We start from the raw sequence: 20,781 nt of genomic DNA, 5'->3' as shown, positions 1-20,781 counted from the left end.
TGCCATGGGTTCATCCAGAGCAAAGGGAGGTGATGCTGTGCCCATAAACACATGGATCCACAGAACAATGCCATGGGTTCATACAGAGCAAAGTGAGGTGATTGCTGTGCTATAAACACACAGAGCAGTGCCATGGGTTCATACAGAGCAAAGGGAGGTGATGCTGTGCCCATAGACACACAGAGCAGTGCCATGGGTTCATACAGAGCAAAGGGAGGTGATGCTGTGCCCATAGACACACAGAGCAGTGCCATGGGTTCATACAGAGCAAAGGGAGGTGATGCTGTGCTATAAACACACAGAGCAGTGCCATGGGTTCATACAGAGCAAAGGGAGGTGATGCTGTGCCCATAAACACACAGAGCAGTGCCATGGGTTCATACAGAGCAAAGGGAGGTGATGCTGTGCCCATAAACACACAGAGCAGTGCCATGGGTTCATCCAGAGCAAAGGGAGGTGATGCTGTGCCCATAAACACACAGAGCAGTGCCATGGGTTCATACAGAGCAAAGGGAGGTGATTGCTGTGCCCATAAACACATGGATCCACAGAACAATGCCATGGGTTCATACAGAGTAAAGGGAGGTGATTGCTGTGCACATAAACACATGGATCCACAGAACCCTTCCACACCATCCTTTGTTCTTCAGCAAAACTGCTGAGGGAGTCACTTTTCCTTTTGATTTATGGGATGGTATGAGAAAATTGGAAGGCAATAATTTGTGTTGGTTTGGAAGTAAATTCGTTCTTCCTCTTCCTGTTCTTGGTCTAAAAGATTTCCTCTCACAGCCAGCCACTAATACACATGAAAGAGGTGGAGCCCATCCCTTGTCCCTGCTGTTCTCATTAATCTTTTTGTTTGTGTTTAAGGTCTTACCAAGCCAATGTTCGCCAAGGGGCCCTGGCCTGTTTCCTCTCCACTATCAAGTCAATAGAAAAGAGAGTTCTGTATGGCTACTGGTCAGCATTTGTTCCTGATGCCCCTGGTATTGGCAGCCCCCAGTCTGTGTCCCTGATGACTATTGCTCTGAAGGACCCTTCTCCAAAGGTGAGGCACTTCTGAGTACAAAAATTGTTCTGTTTTCCCACTTTAATCTTAGGAGTTGTCTTCTCTGGCCCTCAGTATTTGGCTACTGCCCAAGAAACAAATAGGAAGTGTTGCCTAAGAAAACAAAGGATTGGGTCTGTATTGCCTAAACTTATGAACAAAGATAGCTGGAGTTGAATTTTCTCTTTCTAGAGAGGATTTAATGTATTTTAAAATTCTCCATCTGCTCAAAGGAGGTGCTAAAAGGTATCTCAAATGTTTTATCATTTCAGACACGTGCCTGTGCCCTTCAAGTCCTCTCAGCCTTCCTGGAAGGTTCTAAGCAGTTCCTGTCTGTGGCTGAAGATGCCAATGACCACAAGAGAGCTTTTACTCCCTTCTCTGTCACCATTGCCTCCAGCATCCGGGAGCTGCACCGCTGCCTGCTGCTGGCCCTGGTGGCAGAGTCCTCCTCCCAGACACTCACACAGATAATCAAGGTACCTGCAGATGTGCCACGTGCTCCCACTGATCTCTAGATTACATCCTGAAGAAAGATTGCACAGAATTGCTGTGAGGTGTGAGGTGGTGGTGGTGGTGACAGACAGATCTTTGTCATCTCACAAGAGTTCACTGAGTTATCCTACAGAATCATGGAATTACAGAATGGTTTGGGTTGGAAGGGACCTTAAGATCACCTTGTTTCAATCCCCTGCTGTGGGCAGGGACACCTTTCATTAGACCAGGTTCCTCAGAGTTCCATCCAGAGTCTGGGGGTTTCTTTTCAGCACAGTTCTCTTTTTTCTACATTTTTTAAAGTCTTTTTGGAGCTGAATGAGCATATAAAATGATTCTGAAGACTCACATTGACTTCAAAACTGGAATCCAAATTGACAAATCCTTCCATGGGCTATCAAAATTCCTTGGTCTTTGTGCCACCTCACAGTAGTTAAATCCTTGTTCTTAGGAACCAAGTTTGTATCCAGTGTTCACATAGCAGATAATTGGGGTGGCTTTTTTCAGTGCCCTCAGATAATGAGCTTCCTGAGTGACCCAAATTACAAATGTAAAAGCAGACCTGTTGGAGGCCAGGCTGACATTGTAACCAGCACCTTTCTCTGTTTCAGTGCCTTGCAAACTTGGTTTCCAATGCGCCCTACAGCAGATTGAAACCCGGGCTGCTTACCAGGGTGTGGAACCAGATCAAGCCCTACATCTCTCACAAAGGTTTGCATTCTCTCTGCTGTAGTCCTCCCCTCCTCTGTGCTCCATGATTCAAAATGCAGCAGCAGTGGATGGTTATATGTTATAATCTATCTGAGGGAGGATGCTGTGCCTTCAGTGAGGTTCTAATGGAGCTTCTTTTGCTTTTTCTTCTCCCCCCATTGTCTCTTGCAGACGTGAACGTTCGAGTTTCCAGCCTCACCCTGCTGGGGGCAATCGTGTCAGTGCAGGCCCCTCTGCCAGAGGTGCAGCTGCTCCTGCAGCAGCCCAGCTCCTCAGGGCTGGGCAGCAGCGGCAGTGCCACCCCTGGGCGCGAGCAGTGGAGGAGGGCAGTGCCCTGGGCAGGGGAGAGCCCTGCAGGCTGTGCCCCCCCTGAGCCCTGCTGGCTGCTGTCCCTGTGCGTGTCCCTGGTCGTCCTGCCCCGGGAGGATTCCTGCTCTGACAGTGATGCCAGCTTCCCCTCCCTGGGCAGCGTCTACGAGCCGTGCCCGCTGCGCCTGGAGGCCCTGCAGGTGGGAGGGCAGCTCCTGCCTCCATCCACTGCCCCCTCACTCGTGGGGTCCCTTTGCTCCCTGCTCTCTCAGGAGATTTCTCACTGCTTGCTGCTGCAGTGGGGCTGAGCTGCTGTGGCTCAAGGAGAAACGTTCTGGTCCCATGGTCACAGCGTGCCTGTCCCACTGCAAACCTGCTGCAGTGAGTTCATCTGCCTGGGATTTTACACTGCAAACCTGCTGCAGTGAGTTCATCTGCCTGGGAGTTTTATCTTCACTGCAAACCTGCTGCAGCAGGTTCATCTGCCTGGGATTTTTATCTTCTGTATTTTTTTCAATATTATCTGGGGGGTGTGTGCTGGTAGACTGTCTTCCCCGTGCAAACTCCTCCATAGAGAATCCAAATGAAAGTTTTGGTGGGGAAGAGCCCTGCAGTCAGAGAACAGCCAGCAAGGAGCTATGGAGTGACTCAGGGAGTACCTGTGGATGCTGAGGCTTGGCTTTGTTTTAATTCATGTAGCCACAGCAAAGGGTAAGATTTTGTAACATGCATCCCAAGAAGTCTCACTCTTTTTCTGGAACAGTAAATATTTGTGAAATCCAGCTTCACAGAAGGCAGCAGCAGTGTTACAGGAGGTACAGAATGTCTTGCTCTCAGTTTTTTTGGCTACAGGAGCCCTCACTTACACTAAATAATTCATGGCCTTGCTACCTGATCGTGCTTCTGTGGCTCTTCTTTGAACAATAAAATGGAACAGGGAGGCTTTTAATCAGCTCTGGTATTCCAGAAGTTGTGCTGCAAGGTGTATCTGTTACATCAGAGCTCAGTATATGGTGCCAGGGCTGATTAGCCCATTAACATCATTTCAGTGTGTAGTTGGGCTATTTTGGGTAAACAGAAGGAAGAAATGCTGAATGGAATTTCTTTTGTCTGTGTTTAGGTGCTGGCCCTTCTTGTGAAAGGTTATTTCCCTATGGCTCAGAGCTATTTCCTGGGACTTGGAGAAGTGGCTTGCAGATGCATGGAAGAAATGGATCCATCCATTCAGCTTCACGGAGCCAAGGTAGGAGCAGGAGACACGTCACCATTGTGTTACCAAGTCAGTTTTATCTGTCTGGGTGCTTTGCAAATGCAGATGAGTGGTGCTGAATATTCACAGCATCTGTGAGTGTGATACAGAAATGCAGTAGCCTGACACTTTGAGAAATGCACCCTCAGCTTCCAGTCTTGAAGTCTCAGCAGAATTTTGCTGCTCTGCTGAGTCACCAGGAAGCTTGGGAAGTGCAAGGACCACAGCACTGGTGCTTCCCTGGCTGAGCATCAGCTGGGGCAGGGACTGGGCTCTGTGACCCAAAGATTTCCTCTTTGTGCAGTGGTTTGTTATGCTGTGCTTGCTGGAGAGTTTATGTAGGAAAGGCTTTTCCTCTATTTCCAGTACTAGCAGGGTCAGCACAGCCCAAACCAGCACTGAACCTTTGCTTTTTGTTCCCTGGTGAGTGGGTGCAGGTTCTGTGGCTCCATGAGTCACCCCTGATGAAAACCCCCTTGCTTTTTGTTCTCTGCAGCTTCTGGAGGAGCTGGGCACGGGTGTCCTGCAGCAGCACAAGCCTGACTCCCCCACTGCCCCCGAGCAGAGGGTGCCTGTCAGCGTGGTGAGTGTGAGATTCCCCCTCCCTGAGCTCCTTGCCTGCCCTGGCACACACACAGACACAGAATTGCAGGGAGGCAGGAGGGGGCTTGGGCTGCAGCTCTGTGGGTGCCACTATGGGCAGTCTGCAGGCTTCCTGCAGTCAGTGCTTCCTTGGCACTTGTTCCTGTCTTGGACAGATGTCTTGGGGTTTATTTCTTTACATGATGTTAACCCCGTGTCTTTGCCTCTCCTCTTCCCAACTCTTGCTGTAGCTCAGAGCTGGAAGAACAGCACTGATTTGGTGTGTGTCATTAGTGCTGCATAAAACTTCCAGAATTTTGGTGAATTTGCGTTGTTAAAGTGCCAGCCTGGTCACAAGTACAGAGAGAGTGGCCAGAACCACAATATAAGTGAATTTAGAGAAATTCATTAGCTGTTTGTTGGCTGAGTTTGCAGAAGTTGAATAATATGGGCCTGTTTAAGTCTTCCTTCTGTGAGCAGGAGACAAGCTTCAAAATTTCTTTGGCTCATGCTAAGTTTTGAGCCTACAAGACAGGAAATGTGTTGAGTAGCATCAGGTTCCTGTTACTTGCTATGAATGTAAATTGTCAGGCAAATGAAAACACTCAGCTGTGTGGATTCAGGAGTGGGATTGCAACTCTATTTAAAGCAGTGTAAATTTCAGCATATGATGATCATCTTTCAGACAAGAAGTGAGGCTTGATTGCTGAGTTTAGAAGATAAACCTGGCTGCTTCTCCTGCAGGTTGTGACCTTCTGGACAATGATGTTGAACGGGCCCTTGCCTGGCACCCTGCAGAACTCCCCCCATGCCACTCTCCAGACAAGTGCCTGTGATGCCCTGTCCTCTATCTTACCAGAGGCTTTCAGCCTCCTGCAGGTAGGAGAACTCACCTTTGCATGTGGTGCTTTCACCTTTGAGGCTTTGTCCTTGTCCACCAGGTTACAGTAGTGTAAAGCCTTTGAAAACTTGCCAGGAGAAAGTAAAGAAACTTTCCCCAATTTTTATTTTTCTTTCTGAACGTTGTGACTGTTGGAGGCTGGAAAGGGCAGTGTTGGGAGTAATCAGCCTGTCAGAACAATTAACTGTGGGTCACAGCAGCTGTTTGGCCCTGCCATGAACACCCAGCCTTGGCAGTGATGCACAGGAGATGGAGGACAGGGATTTTGTGGCATGAGGGAGAGCTGAGGGATTGTTATTCTGCTGATTAATCCTTTGAAGAGCTAGCTGAGCCAATAGCCAGGGCCTGATGTTGTGCACCCATTTGCATGTGTGCTTTTTTCCCTTTGCAACATGAAATATGCTTTTAAACATGAAAGCCTTGGCAGTGGATCCCCCCTGCATTGTGCAGCTCCTTCTGTGTCACTGTGCCCTTGCTGGAGAGTGCTCTGCCAGATCTCATTTGCCCAGGAATTGCTGCTCCAGCAGTATCTCTGGAATTCTCCAAGTACAGAGTGTACTTCACCCCCCTGTACTTTGATCCCATTCCCTCTCCTGTCCCTGTGGCCAAGTGGGGTCAAGCCAGTGCCCACTGTGACCTTCTGTCATGGGCTGGTGAGCTGACAACCTGGCCAGCTGAGCTCACCCTGTCCTGGTTAACCAGGGGCACACAGGGAGGGGAGGCAGGGGCAGCCCATCCTCTGAGTTAGCTCTGATGGGCCATTCCTGCAGCTGGGGATGAGAGCAGGACTCTGATTTCCTTCTTGCTCTCACCCAACAGCAGAGATCTGCGTGCTGGAGGCAATCCTGTTTCCTGGAATCACTGCTCAATCCACTTTACCCAGAGCATGCTCTGAGTGGAGGCTCCTGCAGACACAGGGAGTTGGAGAGAATTTGTGTGTCCGTGTGGGACAGAGCTCCCTCAGCTCCCCTCTGCCACTGCTGCTCCTCTTGCAGGGTGACAGAGACCCTGTGTGCCACCTTGCAGGGTGACAGAGATCCTGTGTGCCACCTTGCAGGGTGGCAGAGACCCTGTGTGCCACCTTGCAGGGTGACAGAGATCCTGTGTGCCACCTTGCAGGGTGACAGAGACCCTGTGTGCCACCTTGCAGGGTGACAGAGACCCTGTGTGCCACCTTGCAGGGTGGCAGAGATCCTGTGTGTCACCTTGCAGGGTGACAGAGATCCTGTGTGCCACCTTGCAGGGTGACAGAGACCCTGTGTGCCACCTTGCAGGGTGGCAGAGATCCTGTGTGTCACCTTGCAGGGTGACAGAGACCCTGTGTGCCACCTTGCAGGGTGGCAGAGACCCTGTGTGCCACCTTGCAGGGTGACAGAGATCCTGTGTGCACCTGCAGGGTGACACAGATCCTGTGTGCCACCTTGCAGGGTGACAGAGACCCTGTGTGCCACCTTGCAGGGTGACAGAGATCCTGTGTGCCACCTTGCAGGGTGACAGAGACCCTGTGTGCCACCTTGCAGGGTGACAGAGACCCTGTGTGCCACCTTGCAGGCTGACACAGACCCTGTGTGCCACCTTGCAGGGTGACAGAGACCCTGTGTGCCACCTTGCAGGGTGACAGAGACCCTGTGTGCCACCTTGCAGGGTGACAGAGACCCTGTGTGCCACCTTGCAGAGTGACAGAGACCCTGTGTGCCACCTTGCAGGGTGACAGAGATCCTGTGTGCCACCTTGCAGGGTGGCAGAGACCCTGTGTGCCACCTTGCAGGGTGACAGAGATCCTGTGTGCCACCTTGCAGGGTGACACAGACCCTGTGTGCCACCTTGCAGGGTGGCAGAGATCCTGTGTGTCACCTTGGCCTTGCTGCTCCTCTTGCAGGGTGACCAGCAGATCCTGTGTGTCACTTTGCTGTTCCTCTTGCAGGGTGACAGAGCTCCTGTGTGTCACCTTTCTCCTCTTGCAGGGTGACCAGCAGATCCTGTGTGTCACTTTGCTGCTGGGCCTGAACCACAGTGAGAACCCCCTGGTGAAAGCTGCTGCTGCCCGTGCCCTGGGAGTGTACATCCTCTTCCCGTGCCTCAGGCAGGTCAGAGCCAGCCCATCCCTTCTTCTGAGCCACTCTCTGATGAGCCACAAGATGTGGGACATGGGTTTGTTTGCAGTTAATTCGCTTTGCTTTCAGCCTGTAGTGTATTTATAGTTCTCCTTACTGGCTCCAGGCCTGCTCTTCCTTTGAGAGCAGAATCAGTGCAGCTTTAAGGGAGGTGGAGCAGAAGAGGGAGGGAAAGGAGAGGGGTCAGGATCCTCCCAGGCTCTCAGGGGTGGGAGCTGGGTGGGTGGGTTGGCACAGGGGAGCTGCAAGAGGTGAGGGGGAGCTGGGGTGAAGGGAACAGCTCTGCAGTGCTCTGGGCTGTTTGGTGTTGGACTCAATCCTTGAGATCTTTTCCAGCCTCCAGGATTCTATGGTTCTAACAAGTTCTTAATGGGAAGCCTTCAGTTTTGCTTAAAACTAAGAAATAAAGCTTATTTGGAGGGAAAAATAAAGGATATTTTTTTCTACAAAGTATCATCTTAGCTTGGCTGAGCCGGAAGATTAGTTTTTACAATGTAACCTTTAAGTGAATGATTTTAATAAAAAAAATATGCAGTGGCTGACTTTGGAGTTTAATTCCAAAATATTTTGAAAGAAAATCCTTTACCATAGGCACGTGTAATGTGCCATAGAAGAGAAGATTAGGCAGGCAGCTCAACAGGGAGTCTGGAGAAGCAGTTACTAAAGAGTGGGATTTGATGGGTCTAAGGTTGGCAGTCCATGTAATTATGTTAAAATCCAAAGTAACTGAATCACCAATGGAATTAAATAATCCATAGAAGCTTTTCAGCAGCAGCTACCCAAGAGTGGTGGACTTGGTCAGCATTCAGGCTTGGGCTGTTAATTAAAGGTCAGTCAAAGCTGCAGGCAGCACCATGAGCTCATTAGGTGTCACCTGGAAGAGTAAATGAGCAGAGCTGGTCTCTCTCTCCTTTTTCCTGGAAAAAGCAGAGTGTGTTACTAAGAGAATCACCTGTGTTTTGAGAGCTGTGTGACTTCTTGCTTTACAGGATGTGATGTTTGTGGCAGACACAGCAAATGCCATCCTGAACTCCCTCCATGACAAATCTCCCAACGTCCGTGCCAAGGCAGCCTGGTCCCTGGGCAACCTGACAGACACCCTGATCATCAACATGTACGTGGCACCCCTGCCCTGTGTGGGCACATTGTCTGTGGAAAGGGGGCTCAGGCACTGGGGGGCTGCCCAGGGGGGCTTGGAGTGCCCATCCCTGCAGGTGGCACTCAGGGCTGGGGACAGGGTGGGCATCAGGCACAGCTTGGACAGGATGCTCTGGGAGGGCTTTTCCAACCAAAATGATCCTTAACATCAAAAAACCCCTGAAATTTGGCTTGGATCCTTCTCTTTAACCACCCTCTGCCTGTGTGTCTGCCAGTGTGGGATGCTGAGCATCCTGTACTCACACCTTCCACTATCTCAGCTTGCTCCAAGCCCTGTCCAGCCTGGCCCTGGACATTTCCAGGGATGGGGCAGCCACAGCTGCTCTGGGCACCCTCACAGGGATCACTTATTATCTAATATCTGATCTAAACCTACTCATTTTGAATCCATTCCCCCTTGTCACTCTAAGGAGACACTCTTTAAAACTTTTCACTTTTCAGTTTTCCATTTCTTGTGTGTTGCTTGGTGTAATTACATGGTTCCTTTACTTCCAACATAACACAAGTAAAATTAATCAATATTTAACCCTTCATCAAGCCAGAGATTGAGGGAAGCCCAACCTACTGTTACATTTTTAACAGGAAAATAGTTATCATATATTCCTGCTGCAGAATTGCCCCTGAGAGCCATTCCTTGCCCTCTGTTTTTTATTACAGATTTAACCATTGCTAACCAGCTTTCTTGCATTGATAGTTTGGTTTTAAATTAATAAACATAGTGGTCACATGCAGAAAGGTCTGCCTTACATATTAGCCCTCTGAAGAGTGAAGGTTGTTCATGGGCCTTTATAAAGGGGGGTATCACATCTGTGATGTGGGGATGGAGCAGCCCAGCTGGGTGTTCACAGAGGGATTTCTCCTGCCAGGGAAACCATGGGCCAAAGCTTCCAGGAGGAGCTCTCTGATGTCCTGCTGCTGAAATTGCTGCGCTCTGCCACAGAGGCATCCAAGGACAGAGACAAGGTAAGGCTGGGGGAACAGGGTGGGCTTGGTGGAGTTAATTAACCCCTGCATTAAAAACAGAACAGGAAAAAGGCACCAATTATTTTATGTCTCTTTGCCCCAGTGTTTGAGGGGAGCTGCAGCTCAGACCCTCCCCTAGGGCTGGTGTTCAGGGTTCCTGTGTTGTTTGAGTTGCAGGGAATTTGACTGGGCTTCTCCACAGTGCAGGGGTTTTGGTTTGGTTTGTGGCCCTTTGCAGAGAATGATCTTTCTGGTGGCAGAAGATCTTTAGGAAGACCCAGTGTGATTCCAGCTGTGCTCCTTGCTGGCTCTGAGATGATTTCACAGCAGGATTCAAACCAAACCTTGTGAAAACCAGAGGGGTTTTTGTGTGTTGCAGGTGAAGAGCAACGCTGTGCGTGCCCTGGGGAACGTGCTGCATTTCCTGCAGCCCTGCCACGTGGCCAACCCCAGGTTCAGGGAGGCCATCGAGGAGTCCCTGCAGGCCCTGATTGCCACGGTGGGCAGCGAGGCCACCATGAAGGTGCGCTGGAACGCCTGCTACGCGCTGGGCAACGTCTTCAGGAACCCTGCCCTGCCTCTGGGTGAGAGCCTGTCCCCTGCCCGGGCTGCTGTGCTCCTGGGGCTGAGCACATCCTCATCTGTGCTCTTGTGGGGCTGAGCACATCCTCATCTGTGCTCTTGTGGGGCTGAGCACATCCTCATCTGTGCTCTTGTGGGGCTGAGCACATCCTCATGTCTGCACTTGTGGGGCTGAGCACATCCTCATCCCTGCTCTTGTGGGGCTGAGCACATCCTCATGTCTGCACTTGTGGGGCTGAGCACATCCTCATGTCTGCACTTGTGGGGCTGAGCACATCCTCATCTGTGCTCTTGTGGGGCTGAGCACATCCTCATGTCTGCTCTTGTGGGGCTGAGCACATCCTCATGTCTGCACTTGTGGGGCTGAGCACATCCTCATCTCTGCTCTTGTGGGGCTGAGCACATCCTCATGTCTGCACTTGGGGCTGAGCACATCCTCATCCCTGCTCTTGTGGGGCTGAGCACATCCTCATGTCTGCACTTGTGGGGCTGAGCACATCCTCATCCCTGCTCTTGTGGGGCTGAGCACATCCTCACCTCTGCTTTTGGGGGCTGAGCACATCCTCATCTGTGCTCTTGTGGGGCTGAGCACATCCTCATCTGTGCTCTTGGGGCTGAGCACATCCTCATCTCTGCTCTTGTGGGGCTGAGCACATCCTCACCTCTGCTCTTGTGGGGCTGAGCACATCCTCATCCCTGCTCTTGTGGGGCTGAGCACATCCTCGTCCCTGCTCTTGTGGGGCTGAGCACATCCTCATCTCTGCTCTTGGGGCTGAGCACATCCTCATGTCTGCACTTGGCCTGAGCACATCCTCATGTCTGCACTTGTGGGGCTGAGCACATCCTCATCTGTGCTCTTGTGGGGCTGAGCACATCCTCATCTCTGCTGCCCCTGGGCTGGAGAAGGAGGGGGGAAGCCAAGGGACCTGAGTTTGCTGTCAGGGCTCTGCCCAGTGGAACAGACTCAGCTCCTTCAGTGCCAGGGCAGGGGTAACTGCTGTGTTCAGCTGGGTCTGTCATGTCAGGAAACAGTGTGAGGGTGGGATTATAGGTGTGAATAAATGCCAAATGTCCTCTTGTAAAACTTCAGGAGATTAACTGTTTTAACTAATATTTCATTTCATAACCCTTGGTTCTCTCATTTAAACCACAGTAAATTCAATAAATGTCAGCCAATTAAATATTCAGGAGACGTTTATAGTTTTGCATATTTTGGCTGATTAAAAAAGGGAGTTTTTTGGCTTTTTTTTCAGGAGAGGCTCCTTGGGCCACGCAAGCTTTCAGTGTCCTTTCCTCCGTAGTCAAGTCCTGCAAGAACTTCAAAGTGCGGATCAAGTCGGCCATGGCTCTGTCCATCCCCAGCAGGAGGGAGTGCTACGGCTCCCCCGAGCAGTTCTGCCACATCTGGAGCGCCCTGGTGGAGGCCCTGCAGAGGAGCGAGGACACCGAGGACTTCCTGGAGTTCAAGTACAGCTCCAGCCTGCGGAGCCAGCTGTGCCAGGCCCTGCTGCACCTGCTGCAGCTGGCCAGGAGCTCGGACCTGCCCCTGCTGGGCAGCAGCCTGCGGGAGCACGGCCACGCCATCCGGCCCTACGTGCTGCAGTACCTGAGCTCCCCGGGCCACGAGGGTGACTCGGGGGCACACACTGACCTGGGGCACAGGGAGAGGGCACTGCAGGGAGCCATCGAGCACCTCAGTGCCGTGGAGAGAGAGCTGCAGGGCAAGGCCAGGCTCAGGGTGTCCCTGTTCCTCGAGGATGTCCTGACACACCACACCAGTGCCACCGAGCTGGCAGAAGCTTGAGGGAGATGGAACCCACCCCAGTGACCAAATGTTCCACAGGGAGCACAAAGCTGTGTTCCCTTGCACAGGACATCCAGAGGAAAAGTTTCCTGCTGCTGATATTAAGTATTTTGTTCCAGACTTTATTAATAATGCCTCTAGGACTTCTTTTTTATATTATTACTATTTTTTATTGTTGTGTTTGGGGAACTCTGCCCTCCCTGGGGCTGGTTTGTGCACTTTGCTGTCACAGCATCTCTGCTTGGAAAACAAACGCCTTTTCCTCCTCTGTGTGTTTTATAAAGCTGCCTGTTCCCTCAGCTTATCTCAAAGCATTTTCTTCCTATTGCTGCAGGATCCAGAGTCGTGTTTGTAAAGCAGGGGGCTGGAAGAATTTTGTTTTTCAGAGCACTGCAAATGTTGTCACTCTTGTGTTCCTGCAATAAACCCAAATATGCCAATATTTGAAGAATAGCTTAGAGCAAACAGCCTTTGCCTTTAGCTGTCTGTGTTCCCAGTGCTGTACACCTGGCCTGAGCCTCCCTGCTGCCTCCACTCATCCTGTCTTCCTAAAAAATCACAATTCCTTCTTTCCAGGTGGATGGCACTGTGCTGCCTAAGCCAGAAAATTCAGAGTAGGTTCCCCAAGGCTGGAATTTTGGCTCTCCAAGCACCTCTGTGGGAGATGCAGTGGTGTTCTAACAGCACACGGATTTGTTTGTGGTTCTGGAGTTCTGTCCCCTTCCATTCCTTTCTGCTGGTGTTACTTACTCTGTGTTTGCTCTGTGCTTACTCTGCTGATAGCCAGGGGAGTGCTGAGCTCTCTGATGTTGCTGGGGACAAATCAGCAGCTCCAGGAATGAGCAGGGCTCTGGGGCTCTCAGAGTTAATGCCTGCTGTCCTAACCCTGGGCTGGATGTTTGAACAGAGCTCAGGGCAAGCCCTGCCTGTCGTAAAACCTCTGGGGGATACAAAATTCATCTGCTTTGTTCTTCCACCTTTGCTGCTGGTTTCAGCAGGCCTCAAGGGCTGAGAGGATCCAAAACTTCCTGGGGCAAGGGAGCTTTTTCCAGGGGATGGATGGATGGATGGATGGATGGATGGATGGATGGATGGATGGATGGATGGATGGATGGATGGATGGAGCCAGTTCTCTGCCAGGGATGAGTTCTGCTGCTGGTGTGGTCAGGCTGGAAGCCCTAGGATGGAGGCAGAGCTGAGCATCCCTGCTGGGCTGTCCTGGCTCTGTGACACATTTGCACTTCAGCTTCCCTTGCTCCTTTCCTCTCTGCCTGCTGCAGCTGATCCCACCTTTGAGCTCCCACACCCAAACCAAGGCTGTGTTTCTGCACAGCCATGGGGAGAAATCTGTCCCATAGCCACTGAAAACAAGCACAACTTTGCCAGGATTTCTGTCCCAAAGTTGCTGACATCCCTGGAGCTGCCTCCATCCTGTGCCAGCTGGAATGCTGGGGCAGCTGTGGCACTTGGGAGCAGGGTGTACCTGAGCTGAGTGTGCTCCAGCAGCCCCATCCAACGTCAGGCTGTTCTCTAACAGAGAAATCTGTGTTATCCCTGTTTTTGTGCGCCCCAGGAAGCGGATGGGAGCTGCTGTCATTCCCAATAGGGCATCCCCTTTGCCAGCCCTCTGGGGACAGAGGGGTGTGCCCTGCTGTGCCCTGTGCCACCCTCACTGCCCATGGGAGCCACAGGGCAGCCCCCAGCCCCATCCTCCGTCCTGGTGGGGCGTGGGGTGCTGGGGGCTGGGGAGAGGCAGCACCTTCCCCACCCTGGCCAAGGTTTTATTGTGCTGCCTCTTTATTGTTGTGTTTACAAGGCAGGCCCTTTATAGGTTTTCCTATGAATAGTTCCAAGGAGAAGGTAATTACCTTATCACATGCAGGATGATTTATAGCCAAGGTGGCAAGGGACACTCAGCTCCACATCGGCTCCGTTTGAAAGACAATCCGCCCGTTCTTCCCGGGGTCAGCGGCTGGGGAAAACAAAAGGGCTTTGCTTTGCTTTAGTGCCCGGGGGTGGCTCCTGCACCGAGCCCTGGGCTCGTCACCCACCTGCAGCCCCTGGGGACACCCGCGGTGGCGGCTGTGCCCTGGGGGCACCTGTGGTGATGGGCTCTGCCCTGGGGACACCTGCAATGGTGGGCTCTGCCCTGGGGACACCTGTGGTGATGGTTGCCGGGGCACTGCATGGGGCTCTGCCCTGGGGGCACCTGCAATGGTGGGCTCTGCCCTGGGGACACCTGCGGTGGTGGGCTCTGCCCCGGGGACACCTGTGGTGATGGGCTCTGCCCTGGGGACACCTGTGGTGATGGGCTCTGCCCTGGGGGCACCTGCAATGGTGGGCTCTGCCCAAGGGACACCTGCAATGGTGGGCTCTGCCCCGGGGACACGCAGCACGGAGCAACCACAGCGGGGCACTCACAGCGTCCCCGCGGGCTGGTAAACACCGCAGCTATTGAATTGGTAGTTTTATTTTTAATTTATTTTATTTTTAATTCATTTTCCGCTTCCCTCCAACTGCCTCCATGCCCGGGGAGCACAGGCAGTGATTTACCGTCACCTGTTCCGCCCTGAGCATCCCCGGGCTCTGCCGTGTCCGGTGCCCCGGGAGCGGCCCCGGGAGCATCCCCGGGCCACGAGGTGGCACCACGACCCCGGGCACGGCGCGGCAGCGGCGGCTCCGCTGGCCCGTGTCCCCTCGGCGGGTCCTGCTTGTCCCTGGGTGCTGTCGCGGGATGGTCCCCGACAGGACCCGGGTGGCACCAGCGGGTCCCAGCCCGGGCAGCCCCGGTGCCGAGCGGGATCCGGGCACGGCGCGTTCCCCGCGGCACTCACGGGGCGTTTTCCCTGCCGGTGGCTTCGGCCCCGGGCTGTGACCGCGGTGTCAGTGACAGCGCCCCGTGAGCGATGGGTGCCGCGCCAGGGGTGACTTCCAGTGGCGGGGTCAAAGGGAAGAGGCTGATCCTCGGTTCATGCCCGCTGTCTGGGCCATAAAAAATGGCTCTGCGCCCTCTCGCAGGCCGTCCCTCCCTGGGACCCGCTAATCCGGTGATTTTTATCCTGTCTGTTTTCCTTCTCTCCCTTCTGCAGCCTCCCGGCGCTCCCCCTCGGGCTCCGGGGTCGCGCTGATGGATGGAGCCGGCAGCTCGGAGGGAGGGGATGTGGGCACAGCGAGGGGGTTTGGGCACAGCGAGGGGATGTGGGCACAGCCCGACCCTCGGTGGCCTCACCTGGCTGTCACCGCGCTCTTCCCGGGGGCTAAAGCCCAGCAGGAAGGGTGTGGGCAGGGAGGGAGCAGTGTGGAAGAAAACCGTGGGCACCACGGGGCTCTGGGCACCGCAGCGCCAAGTGGGGATGGGGACAGGGATTCTGCAGGAGCAGGATTGTCCCTGGGGTCATCCCTTGCTGTGCCAGCCCCGGGAGAAGGGAGCCCACGCTGCCCCGGGGGGGTCCTCTGGCTCCCCGGGAGCCCAGACTGGTATTTCAGTCTAGACGTGCTGGTATTTTTCAGTCCAGCAGATTTCCTTGATGGCCCAGCGGTGGAGCAGGGGCACGCTCGGCACGCTGGCACGGTGGCACCTGCAGGGTGGGGGGTTCCCACGGGGGCACAACCTGGGCAGGCACCATCCCCAGTCCCTGCTCCTGGAGCAGCAGGAAAAACGTTTGTGCTGGAATGGGAGGGAAAGCTCTGTGGAACTCGAAATTTGCTCATAAAGCCGGGCTGGCCGGGTGGGAGGCTTGCCACATCTTGCTCGAGCGCTGGCCCACGTGCAGAGAGCTGTGATGGGCTGGGTGATCCAACAACCACCCCTGTTCCTGCTGCCCCTGGGAGCCGGGCTTGGGCTGGGTAAATATTTTGGGGGGCACCCAAAGCTCAGCACTGAAACATCACCATGGCTTGGGTCAGGCCCCTCATGGCTTGGGTGAGTCCCCTCACCGCTGGGCTGATGCTTTTACCAGCAGCATTGCCCCTGTGTGTGCCACCCATGCCAGGGGACCCATCCCGAGCACAAAGGCGGCTTTGAGGGCCCCGGCCGTGCCTGGGCGGCCTCGGGGATGTGTGAAATTCGGCTTTGGCCCAGCTCCTTCCTGGAGCGGAACTGTTCTCAGCGAAACCGTCCCCAGCGCCGCCCTAATGGCTTTTCTCTGTGCGCCCGCATTAATGAACGCGAGGCCCAGCCTAATCGGGGGGAAGCCATGCAAGTAATTGCCTGAATTTTTAATTCGGGGTTATGATAGGGGAATCAAAGTCACACGGCAGCCGCCGAGGCCGCCCGCGGCTCCGCGCCATTGACTCCCGCAATTTGCTTTTGATTTTTGCCCTCCCGGCTCCCCCCACGGCCGCTGGGGACCCCGCTGGGGGCCGGGGCTGGACCCTCCCAGGCAGGGAAATGGGCCTGGAGTGGGGTCTCACCTGCAGCAGGGCCGGGGGGAGCTGGGCTGTGCCCGTGGGGGGCTCTCGCCACAGGTGGGAATTGGTGCCAGCCTCCAACGGCATTTCCTTGTGGAGAGCTGGATTTTACTTTTCTTGGGACCTTTTGAGTTTCTCAGGTTCCGTTGTGGCAGCTCTTGCCCTCAGCCTGGGGAGGCACCAGTGGGGACAGCCTGCTCAGAGCATGTCTGGTGCCACCATTGTCACACGAAGGGCCAAGTGACACAGACACTCATGGGGTGACACAGGGGTGTGGGGCTGGCCAGGTTTTGGGTTGGGCCAGCACTGAAACCACCCCAAATTTGGAACCCCTGTTCCCAGGGAGCTCCTCAGCCCTGAGCATCCCCTGGGCCCTGGCAGCGGCCGCTCTGCTTTTGTTTTGCCAGAAAACAACCCCACCTCCACACCGGTTCCAGCTCGCTGCCCTCCGCTTTGTCTTAAAATTCATAAAGAGTCAGAGGACACGCGGCAAAGCAGAATGGCATCCGTGCAATGCCCGCCCCGTGGGGACACAGCGGCCACCAGGGCCACCCTGCCTGGCACCGGGATGGGGGTGCAGCAGGAGGGGCACAGGGCCGGTGCCACGCTGGCCGTGGGGCACAGCCGGGCACGGTGGGCACGGGGCAGCCCAGCCGGGCTCAGGGACCCTCTGCCTGCCCGGTTGTGCCCCGTGACCCCGTGTTTGGGGTTTGGGCCCTGTTGTGGTGTTCCTTGTGCCGATCCCAGGGGCAGATAGCATTGTTTGCCCTGACACGTAAGCCAGTGACAACCTCGAGAGCTCTGGCATGGATTCCGAGCGCTCTCCCGGCCTGCCCCGCTCCCAGCAGCGCCTTTTATAGCCCAGCAGAACTTGTTTGGCTGCGGCAGCCAAGCAGAACCTGAGCGGGAGCTGGGGCTGGGGGGGACCCGAGCGTGGCTCAGGGGGACCCGGTGGGTGCGGGGTCACATCCACACCCCGCAGCCCCACAGCCCTGCCCAGGGTCCCTGCTGCCCACGGCTGCCCAGCCCTGCCCTCCCTCCAGCTCCGCACACGGCGAGGCTGAGGGAACCCCCCAGGCTCCAAAAATGAGGGGTCTGGGGGTTTGGGGGGGGCTCAGAGTGGGGGATACAGCTGGAGAGGAGATGTGGTGGGAAGGCAGAAGGACACATGGCCATGGCCATGGGCAGGGGACGAGCTGAGGTGGTCCTGACGCCACTGCCTGTCCCCTGGCAGGGCAGAGGGACACGAGCAGCCCCAGAGGGGTCCCCTGGCAGGGCAGAGGGACACGAGCAGCCCCAGAGGGGTCCCAGCTGCAGGTGAGGGCCCAGCAGGCCCCCTGTGCCCCCCAGAGCAGCAGAGCCTCGGCGCAGGACGGGAGGTGAAGACGGATTATGAAAGTGTTTCTTTGCTTTGCTTTTGAGAAAGGAGAACTTCAAAGGGGCCATTTATCACCAGACAAAGAGAGTCGCGAGTTATTTGCGAAGCGGAGGGGAGAGACATTAATTACCGGTGTGACAGACAAACGCTGCTGCCGGTGTCCTCCTGCCCACCCTGCGCCCTGTCCCAGCGGGTCCTGGGTGGCTCCTGTCCCCCCCTGGGCCAGCCCCAGCTCCTGTCCCATCTCCTCCCGTGCCAGGTGGAGCTGCGGGGCTCTGGGTGAGGGCACGGGGTGATGGATGTCCCCAGGGGGATGCATGTCCCAGCGTGGGTGCACCCACACGGCTGGAGGGGCAGCATGGGGGCTCCCCATTGCTGCCAGCACAGCCCAGCCGGTGCCAGCCCCACCCGAGTGCCCCTGTGGGCTGAGAGCAGACATGGTGCACCACATGGGGATGAATCCATGCCCTCAATCCATCCCTGAGCCCCAGAGCATCTCTTCCCAGGTTGATGTTTGCTGTGCTTGGGGCAGGGGGCACGCAGGGGGAAGAGGAGATGTTTCCACCCCAAACCCTCGCTCTGTGGCTTGGTGACAGCTGGGACATGTCCCTTCCTGGGAGCTGAGTGGGTTGTGCAGCACAGACCGTGATGGGGCATCTGTGGGGTGTCTGTGCTGGGGACAGCAGGGGACAGGGCCAGCAGGGCTCAGCCCATGGATGGGGCACCCCAGCACTCTCTGCCAGCAGCTCTGCAGAGGGAGATCCAGGGCTGTGCCCATGGTCTGGGACAAGCCAAAAGGCAATTTGCCCCCTAAACAAAGGTGCCCGCAGCCCTGGCCTCCCCGCAGGGTGACGGTGGCAGCTTTGGGGGCTCTGTGTGTTGGGGTGCAGGGCAGGGGGGTCCCCTGGCCCTGCCAGTGGGGCGGGCAGCTCTGCCTTTCATGTGTGACCCCTCCCGAAACCACAGCTTCCCCTGGGATCAACCGCGGGTCATATTTAATAAAGGTGGGGATGGGAGAAGGCTCAAAACATTACATCACCGTGTGGGGGAGGCGCAGGCGGGCCGGGAATGCGAAAATCTCAGCGCAAGTGGGGGCAGAGCAGAGAAACCCTCCGTGAGGGGCTGCAATGGGCTGCTCTGGTGGGAACTCGCTTGCCCACTGCCCGCGGGGTCAGAGGTGTCCGCACGCGCTCGGGCGTTAAATGAAACAAACTGTAAGGGAAAATGAGAGAGAGGCCGATAGCAAACGTGCAAATGTGTCCCTGGCACAAATCCCCAGTGCTGTGCCCGCCCTGGTGCCCGCAGGAAAATCCCCCCAGTGCCCCTGTGCTCCTGTGTGCCCACCCTGCTGGTGCCAGGGGACACGAGGCTGCCCAGCCAGGACAGGGGGTGCCCTGGGCCTGGCCCCTGTGCCATGCAGTGCCAGGGGACACGAGGCTGCCCAGCCAGGACATGGCTCCTGTGCCGTGCCATGCCAGGGCAAATTCCCCTGAGTGCCTGAGCCGTGCCCAGGGCTGACCCCGTGGCTCTGCTGCCAGGTGGGAGCTGCAGCCTGGCTCAGGGCAAGCAGCGCTGGCCCCTCTGTGATGGAGGAGGAGGTGGCCGTGGGTGAGGCATTGCCTGGACAGGGCGGGTGCACCAGGACGGCTTTTCCCTCCTTGTGGCCGGTGTGGAGGGATGGGCTGGCTGCTGGTTTGGCGTCCCTGAGGTGATGGAGAGCGGGAGGTGAGGCCGCTCCAGCCCTGGGAGCTGCCGGCCCATGCGGGCTGGCTGCGAACCGGGCGCCTTGGGAGGCTTGAGGGCAGAGCAGAGCACGCTCCGGTTAAAGCAGATTAAAACACCCTCTCCTGGTGCAGCCTGCCGCATTCCCAGCCGCAGGCACCTCCCGCTGGAAGCTCGGGCTGATGCTCCCGCCGGGCTGGGGCTGGGAACAGAGCTGGGAACCGAGCTGGGAAATTCTCTGGGAAAGTATCTGGGAACCTGTCTGGGAAAGGCTGCGCTGGCAGCCCCGGGCACCCCCGGCCCCCAGCCGCCGTGACCGCTCCTCTGCCCAGCGGAGTTAATGAGCTGTGCCGGACAGCGCTGGGAAAGGGCGGCCGGCAGCCAGAACCGAGGAGCGGGGCGTGGAGAAAGGGGAAGAGCAGCGGGGCGAGAGAGATGGACCAGAAAACGACACCCACTTCATTAGCCAGGTGGTTCCAAATGTGTGGAAACAGGACAAGGTCCGGGGCACCCACTGTGACAGGACACGATTATCATGCGATGCCATGAAGGCTGTGCAAAGAGCAAGGCAAAGCTCGGCAGCCCACTTGAAAGGGACAGGGGAGCTGCTGGGGCAGGAGCCAGGCTGTTCCCAGGCTGGGCATGGGGGTGGCACTGCCCTTCTGGGGGGTCTGGGCAGGCTGGGGGTGCCACACAGCCCTGGTGGCACTGAAGGGCTGGCACGGAGGGTGTCACACAGCCCTGGTGGCACTGAGGGGCTGCCCGGGGTGCCACACAGCCCTGGTGGCACTGAAGGGCTGGCACAGAGGGTGCCACACAGCCCTGGTGGCACTGAAGGGCTGGCACGGAGGGTGGCACACAGCCCTGGTGGCACTGAGGGGCTGGCACAGAGGGTGTCACACAGCCCTGGTGGCACTGAGGAGCTGCCCAGGGTGGCACACAGCCCTGGTGGCACTGAGGGGCTGGCACGGAGGGTGTCACACAGCCCTGGTGGCACTGAGAGGCTGGCACGGAGGGTGTCACACAGCCTTGGTGGCACTGAGGGGCTGCCCAGGGTGTCACACAGCCCTGGTGGCACTGAAGGGCTGGCACAGAGGGTGTCACACAGCCCTGGTGGCACTGAGGAGCTGCCCAGGGTGGCACAGGCCCTGCAGGGTCCCTCAGCCCCATGGGTTTGGTGTCTCTGCCATCTCCTGGGATCTGGAGAATTTTGGGGTGACCAGAGACCACCTGTGGGTGCAGGGAGTGGTGGGCAGGTACCACTCACCCTCAGGGGTGGGAGAGCTGAGCACAGGGGGAACACTCACCAGTAATTTGCTCCCTGGAGACCTCGGGGTGCAGGGCACAGCAGGGCT

General features: G+C 56.0%; 1 protein-coding gene across 1 annotated transcript in view; it reads left to right on the top strand.

Annotated features, from left to right (window-relative positions):
• The window catches only part of HEATR6 (HEAT repeat containing 6), a 17,769-nt gene extending 5,421 nt beyond the window's left edge, over positions 1 to 12,348 (top strand). Inside the window, exons 9-20 of the mRNA XM_064729427.1 lie at positions 871 to 1,048; positions 1,321 to 1,527; positions 2,155 to 2,254; positions 2,426 to 2,763; positions 3,684 to 3,806; positions 4,309 to 4,395; positions 5,139 to 5,273; positions 7,260 to 7,382; positions 8,399 to 8,523; positions 9,434 to 9,530; positions 9,910 to 10,114; positions 11,366 to 12,348. Of these exons, the coding sequence (XP_064585497.1) occupies positions 871 to 1,048; positions 1,321 to 1,527; positions 2,155 to 2,254; positions 2,426 to 2,763; positions 3,684 to 3,806; positions 4,309 to 4,395; positions 5,139 to 5,273; positions 7,260 to 7,382; positions 8,399 to 8,523; positions 9,434 to 9,530; positions 9,910 to 10,114; positions 11,366 to 11,916 (2,269 nt within the window). The 3' untranslated portion in view covers positions 11,917 to 12,348. The remainder of the gene's footprint in view (positions 1 to 870; positions 1,049 to 1,320; positions 1,528 to 2,154; positions 2,255 to 2,425; positions 2,764 to 3,683; positions 3,807 to 4,308; positions 4,396 to 5,138; positions 5,274 to 7,259; positions 7,383 to 8,398; positions 8,524 to 9,433; positions 9,531 to 9,909; positions 10,115 to 11,365) is intronic.
• The last annotated feature ends 8,433 nt before the right edge of the window (positions 12,349 to 20,781 follow it).

Source organism: Zonotrichia leucophrys, chromosome 19, assembly GCF_028769735.1.
Source record: "Zonotrichia leucophrys gambelii isolate GWCS_2022_RI chromosome 19, RI_Zleu_2.0, whole genome shotgun sequence".
Lineage (NCBI taxonomy): Eukaryota > Metazoa > Chordata > Aves > Passeriformes > Passerellidae > Zonotrichia > Zonotrichia leucophrys.
The sequence above is the reverse complement of the archived record's forward strand: the minus strand, read 5'-3'. Positions and strand labels throughout refer to the sequence as shown.